Source organism: Nematolebias whitei, chromosome 1 (assembly GCF_014905685.2).
Source record: "Nematolebias whitei isolate Nwh7 chromosome 1, NemWhi1, whole genome shotgun sequence".
In the NCBI taxonomy this organism is placed as follows: Eukaryota; Metazoa; Chordata; class Actinopteri; order Cyprinodontiformes; family Rivulidae; genus Nematolebias; species Nematolebias whitei.
Window position 1 is genome coordinate 71,652,148 of NC_056498.1, and position 7,653 is coordinate 71,659,800.

Genomic DNA, 7,653 nt, shown 5'->3' on the forward strand with positions numbered 1-7,653 from the left:
TATATATATACACACACATTTGTGTGAAGGCTAACATGCTGTGGCAGCCATCTTGCAATGGACAGACTCCAAAATTTGATCTGCTGCATCCAATGATTAGTTGAGTGTCCCTTTAAAATCTGTTTGGTGAGCCATGAGGTATTTTACTAATGCTACAAAAATACAAAAAAGAAAGAAAGAAATGAACACAATCCAATAAAAACATTATTTTTCACCAGAGGGGGATACAAATATACTTTTTTAAAATTTCCACTTAGGAATTGTAAAAAATACTACAATGGTTTTTGATTGTCCAGTACTTTGTTATTATTCTAAGACACAAAATGTGTCACCATCACAGAGAACACACTTGGAGCAGAGATACGGTACAACCACCTGCAGGGTTTAATGATGCGTGCTACTGAAAGTGTTGTGTCTTACCTGGATGTCTGTGTCTGTGGCTCCTGTGGTCCAGAGAAGAGTGTCCTTTCCTTGTTCCCAGTGCAACGTTGCAGAGCACAGAAACTCCCAGAAACACCACGAGGGCCCTCAGCAGACCAAAACCCTGACGCCTCTCTGCCAACACTGCCATCTTGTTCCACCTGAGCAACGGTGAACTTTATTCCACCTTCCCCTTCGAGGCTCCTCTCAGTGAAGCTGTGCTCCCACTGAGGTGGGATCTTGGTTTATCTTCCAAACTAAACTTCTTAGGGAACTTCTAGTTCATCTGCTGGGATGCTGCAGAGACTCATGCCAGATTTCACAGCTGGTCTCCTTCGTACTGTTTGCTCTTCTCTTTGTGTTTGGCTCTTCTGTCTCCTGGTAGAGCCTGAAGAGGAGCAGAAATAACAATTTGGTCAATCACAGCAATTAGTTTTGCTGACCCAAATTACAAAAAGTAAAAGAAATACTTAATTAAGCATAATCATGGGTGAAAACACACAGCACATCAATAAAAAATGACAAATGGAGTCTGACCTCACAAAGGGTTGTTGTGTTAATTAGTAAAATGTAGTAATTATAGACAGTTCAGACAGTGTTGTCTGTAAACCCATTAGCTTTTGTTCAATTAGATACAGATGGAGTGGTTACAGGAGAGATGGCTGACATGACAGCAGGTCACTGTTTACCGCTGTTCATAATGTAAACACTCCTCGTATCCTGCTTACATGGTTTCACTTTAATCTGTTCAGCTGCACAGGATTTATTTAAGGTGATGTTTTGGGATCTGTGACGGCACTGAATGAATCAGAAGGACTGAGTCAAAATTTGATCCCTGCTAAACCCAATAAGACGACGAACAGCCTGGAGCTGTGACGAAACAACTGCTTTATTGTATAAAGAACTCTGAAGAAATGTCTATGTAGTGCACATTTAAAGACAAAACGTTGACTTTGCTGAGAGTTGAAGCTGGAAACTTGGACCTAATGAGCCATCTTCCAGATCCTGTTGGTGAAAATGATGCTTTGTTTTTAGTCAAACGTGAATCGATCGGTGGTTGCCATGGATGTTTTTTTCGTATTAATAAATAAAAGTATGTCATTCTATTTTTTCTCTGTATGTTTCATGTTTAACTTGTACTGAACTGGTTTGACCACCAAGCTGCTGCAGTTTGGTCCATCGTCCACTGATACCATGTTCTCGGTCAAGCCAACAAGGGTCAGCTGTTATCTGCTCACGGAGCAGCAACATTCTTCAGTCAGTGCCCCCCCCCCCCCCCACACACACACACACAGTCAGTTCATTCAATAAGTTTGTTGCATCCCAAAGGACTCACATCTTCTGTGGGAAGTTGCAGCCCCCTGTTGGTGGTTTTTGCAGCATCCCTCAAATGTAAATGCAGAAAAAACTTTTAGTGAGCTAACATAAAAAGTAAAGGGACAGAGGCATTGGTGTCAGAAGTCCCATATTTGCAATGTGGTGGGAGGGGCACACTTGGGGGATCTGGGGGGTCCATTCCCACAAGTTTTGAACAAAGAAGATGCCGTTTCCTGCAATTTCATGTAGTATATCCATCCATTATCTTTTCCCCCCTTTTCCATTTTGGGTCACGGGGGTCGCTGGTGCCCATGTCCAGCAATCACAGTGCGAGGGGCGGGGTACACCCTGGACGGGTCACAAGTCCATCACAGGGCTGGTGTAGTATAATGGGTTGTCAAACATCTACATTTACCTACATACTGTAAGTAAATACTTGATTCAATCCAACAAAGTTAAGTCAGGTCCTCTGGATGTTGTGTGTGTGTGTGTGTGTTTGAAACGTTTCATCTTGCATCCAAAGGACTTCATCAGTCTTAGGAGCCACAACAAACTTAATCCCACAGGCAGCACACTCACATAGTGGGCCAGTGAAATGTTTCAACACAAAGAAGCCGTCCAGATGAGCTGACTGATCTTTGTTGGAATTTTTACCTGGATTTTTGAGCATGAACTTTGATGTTTTGAACCACTTTGACCATGGCTGCCTCGGAGGAGTCCACAGGGGAAAGGGTGGTCTCCAGAAACGATATTATCACCATCAAACTGGTTGGTCCAGAATGTAAGTGTGCTGCTTATAGGACTGAGTTTGTTGTTGCTCCTTGGACTGAAGAAATCCTTTGAATGAAGGACAAAACGTTTCAACACAAAGAAACTGTCCAAAGGACCTGAATGAACTTTGTTGGATTTTTTACCTGACTGAGCATGAACTTTTGATGTTCTGAACTTGATTCAATAACTATTTTAGTGAGCATGGCACCACAAGAAGTAACCTGACCTACAGCTCACCTTGTGTGAATAGAGCACGTTCCACTTCTCTCACACATCCTGACCCCCTCCCCCACCACTACCACCCCACCACCACCACTACGGTAAAGCCTTCCCCAGATTTGGGAACCTTATTCTCTCTCGCTCATATCCAGAGTGCTCGATTACAACAACCTTTACGGCTGGGCTGTATTTGCGCCAATGTGTATAGCCTCTGTTTAAAGGTGACGAACGTACAAAAAAGCAACATTTCACTTATCCTGATGCAGAAATGCAGAAACATTTCACTTAGATTTTCTCTTTGATTCCACACATTTAAAGCATGTTTCTCACCAAGTTTGGGGAAATTCAGCTGTGGGGTTTTATTGACGTTTCAACTTTAATGCACCTTCATGCACAGCGTCAGGTCCAAAAAATAGATCACACTTTGCCCAGAATCATTTTATCATTTGCATTTATTGATATGCTGACAACAACGAGAACAGGTATATTCATTTTATTTGTCCTTCAGAAAGATTTGATTCATGTTCTTTATACACAATTTCCAGTACATAGTGAACAGTTCCAGATGTTAATTCTTGCATTGCTAATTTGCATTTAAACACATGAAGTGCATTACAGTTGAAATTTCATTAAAACCTCCTTTAGATGAGTGGTGTTAAACACAAGTAAAAAAGTCTAGTGGTAATGTTTTTTTTTTTTATTCAATTTGCCTATAAACACAAGTAAAGCCCACCTGACACCAGGGAAAACTAAATGTGAGCTCTCAGATTTGTTGTGGTTTACCTGGCTTCCACTTACTCTACGTTCACCACTAACGGAGCACAATTAGACTTGGAGTTGTAACATAGCTGGCAAAACCATAAGACAGAAATGATTATGTGTACAAAATCTTTCCAACCCAAATATCTGCAACTGCAAATATTTATTAGCTGTGCAAATAGTCTCGTATGATTTGGCTTAAAAAAATATTTTGGTTTCTCAGTTATCCTGATTTTTGTCTTTTTTTCTGCAACTTCATCTTTCTCCACGGAGCTCAAATGTTATGCACATAACTATATGTGAGATTAGATGAAAATGTTTGCCTAGGGCTTCTTGGTTCCTCTTAACCACACACACAGGCAACTTTGAAGTATGGACGACTACTCTCATACTGATGAACTCATGATGTATCTGATTATTCCTGGGATCTCTGACTGGCGTGTCTGTTTGTGGATTTTTATGTGTAAATGTACTGCCCACCATTAATTTATGTAAATTAAGCTTTTTTTGGCACTGCAACAGGAAAACAGATATGATATTTGAAATAAAATAGTAGAAATAGGTATCTGCCCATTTAGCACGTTTTCTCACCTACAAAGAATGGAGATGTCTGTAATGGTTATTGTAGGTACACCACCTGTGAGACAGAATCTAAGAAAATAAATGCAGAAAATCACGTTGTATGATTTGTAAATAATTCATTAGCATTTTTTTCCGATGAAATAAGTATTTGATACAACAGAGAAAAATATATTTGGTACAGATGCAAATATACGCCTGTTAGGACTCGGATACTTGGCGCCAAAACGTAAAACCATGTTTTAAAACCAACTTTGTTCTTAATGCGATAATTTTCTTAAATTCAATTTACATTTTTGAAATTATTCTTTTATCATTCTATCTTGTTTTATCTCATTATAGGATTGTATCTTGTCTCTTTTTAATCTTGATATAATGATGTTGTTTTCAAGTTAGAGGAGTTTTTGTTTATCATAAAATATTGAACACCTGATGATTTTACATCACATTTGCATTTACTGTATGTCTATGCCACATGGTTCTGGAAAGAAAGCTAATTCACTTCACTGTAAACAAATCTACTTAATAAATTAATAAAAAATAAAGTTGATTGATTGACAAACTGATTGATTGGTTGATTGATTGACTGATTGCGAACATTACTATCCCTATCTTTCACAAGCCTAACTTATTGCACATTCTTTCAAGCCTGATCCCTCTGTCTCACAAATTGGTACAAGTCCTCACCCTCTTTTAGTGTTCAGCCTCCCGTACAACTCATCATATGTCTTCTGCTTGGCCTTAGCTTTATATTCCTGTCTCCTCTCTTCAGTCCTCCCTCAGTTATATTTCTTCTTGGCTAACCTCTTTCTCTGAATAGCTTCCTGCACTTCACTATTCCACCACCAGGTTTCCTTATCATCTATTCTCTGTCCAGATGACACACCAAGTACCTTCCTACCTGTCTCTCTAATTACTGTTGCTGTAGTGGTCCGGTCTTTCTTACCACCCAGAGCCTTTAACAACTCCTCTCTGAACTACTCACAACATTCTTCCTTCTTCATCTTCCACCATTTGGTCTTCTTCTCTGATTTTAATCTTTTTCTATTCTTCACAACAACAGTCATTCTACACACAACCATCCAATGCTGTCTGGCCATGCCCTCCCCTGCCACAACCTTACAGTCTCCAATCTCCCTCAAGTTTTCTCTTCTACACAGAATGTAGTCTACCTGCGTACTCCTTCCTCCACTCTTATAGGTCACTATGTTTCTCCCTCTTTTGGAAATAAGTGTTGACTACAGCCATTTCCATTCTTTTGACAAAATCAACCACCATCTGTCCTTCCTGGTTTCTTTCCTTGACACCAGACCTACCATCACTTCCTCATCCTCTCTGTTTCCTTCACCAACATGTCCATTCAGGTCTGCTCTGATCACCACTCTCATCTCTGGGAATACTCTCTATCACTTCATCCAGATCCTTCCACAATTTGTCTTTCTCCTTCACATCATATCCAACCTGTGGAGTAAAACCACTGACAACATTCAGCATCAGACTTTCTATTTCTACCTTCAGACACATCACCCTATCACCCGTTTCACCTCTACTACATTCTTTGCTAACTCCTCCTTCAGGACCACCCCTGCTCCATTTCTCTTTCTATCCACACCATGGTAAAACAGTTTGAACCCTGCTCCAATGCTGCAAGCCTGGCTGCCCTTCCACTTGGTCTTTTGGGCACATAAAACATCTACCTTCCTTCTCTGCATCATGTCAGCCAGCTCTCTACGTTTACCTGTCATTGTCCCCACACTTAGAGTTGCAACCCTCAGTCCTACATTCTTGACGTTCCTCTTCTCCCTCTGTCTCCTGACACGTGTCCCTCCTCGTGGTCTTCGACTAACAATAGCACAATTTTGAGTTTACTAATAAGTGTCTGAATAATTGTCGTAGGAGCCAGGTCAGACACACATCAATACACACAGAGAAAGGAGCTGTAATGATAAATGAAAAGACGGAGCCAGAGGGACTGCAGCTTCATGGTGGGTGACTTGTTTAATGACACATAAATGATCCCACCATTAAAACTCAGAACACTCAGTGACTGACTTCTCTAAAGTTATGGAATTAAAAATGTGACTCAGGGTTTCTGCCAGCACACGTTTGATCTTTTTTCTAAACGTAAGTTGTAAAAACTAATCAATCAAACATTATGACATTCAGTTTAATTGGATTTTCTTTGCATTGACAGCGTTCTGATAATGCTTAGGAGCTCCATCATTATGCTTCCAATCATAGTTCAAAGCTCAAACACAGGACAGTCTTGTGATTTTTGTTGAAGTGCATGCATAAGTATGATTTGCTTTTCCTTTTTTTCCTCAAAGGTGGCAATTTTAAACAAAAATTAGCAACAAGCAAGACAGTGAACATCTGCTGCAGTAATAGGGGTGGACAAAATAGAAGTTGTTTGTGAGGTGTAGTGCTAAAAAATGGAAATACCATTCTGCAGCTCTGCACAACCGTCGGTTTCTCCCAATGCATGAAACTCATCCAGGTCACTGCATAAAGTCTGTGATGGTAAAACACTCAACAGCCAGCCAGGACACAGTGGTCCAATCCAAAGTGTTTGTTAGAACAACTCTACATTGCTGAACTGGTTCAATAATCCTCTCTGCTCACAAACCTGCTGTACTTAATATAAAAACAAAACAACCCTACGCAGACATTTATTATGTTATATACTGTACACAGTTACTGTAGCCATACAGAAATATGTCTACATGTTTTGTGTCAACTCTAACGCTTGGCGGAGGGATACAGACCGAGGCAGAGGCAGAAACTGCTCCAAAGAAACAGACAGCGATAATGACTCCCCAGGGCAAACGTGCCTTTTGGCTAGACAACTTCCCCTGTCTGAAAACATGACTCAGGAGTCCCATTAGAATAGAGAACAGTATGTTCATGTGTGTGTGTGTGTGTGTGTTTGCCTACACACTATTCCCTTGGGTCTCAAGCGGTGTTGTGAATCTGAGTCAAGTGCTTGAGAACACTATGGTGATTCATTGGCCAACAATAACTGGACACAGATTTTACTCGTGTGTATGTTTGAGGGTGCGTCAAACAGTTGTGAGCAGAGGAGTTTAAAATATTCTGCCTTCCATGCCCTAAAAGATACTGGCTATATTTTCAAGACAACTATAAAGCCACACGTCGAAGAGCAAAGAATAGGAATTGCAAAAACCCTCCGTCCGTCTGTCCATTTGTACAAGTTGTGAGCATGATAACTTGAAAAATTTGTAACGTACCAACGTCCAGTTTGGTGTCTAGCTACATCAAAGCATAAGAAAAATACCTTTAAAAAATGGGGTTGCCACAACAAATAAAAGATGGATGCCACCAAATACGTCCATCCATGTTGTGAGCACGATAACCTGGAAATAAAGGGAGGTATTCACTTCCATGTTTATGTGCGGCTGCATGTCATCAGAAAAAGGGTTATCACTTCAAAATCAAAGATGGCTGCCACCACATATGTATAAACATTAACCTTGTAAGCTATATAACGTGAAAAATAAGAAATGTACATCATTGCATCATTACATCATTATCAAAACTTGGGCTGCTATGTCAAAATCCATGCTGGCC

The 7,653-nt window shown here is 40.4% G+C and overlaps 1 protein-coding gene across 1 annotated transcript in view; it reads right to left on the bottom strand.

The window, feature by feature from the left end:
• cdh11 (cadherin 11, type 2, OB-cadherin (osteoblast)) overlaps positions 1-7,653 on the bottom strand; it is a 183,264-nt gene that overhangs the window by 70,796 nt on the left and 104,815 nt on the right. Inside the window, exon 3 of the mRNA XM_037680522.1 lies at positions 421-808. Within this exon, the coding sequence (XP_037536450.1) occupies positions 421-571 (151 nt within the window). The 5' untranslated portion in view covers positions 572-808. The remainder of the gene's footprint in view (positions 1-420; positions 809-7,653) is intronic.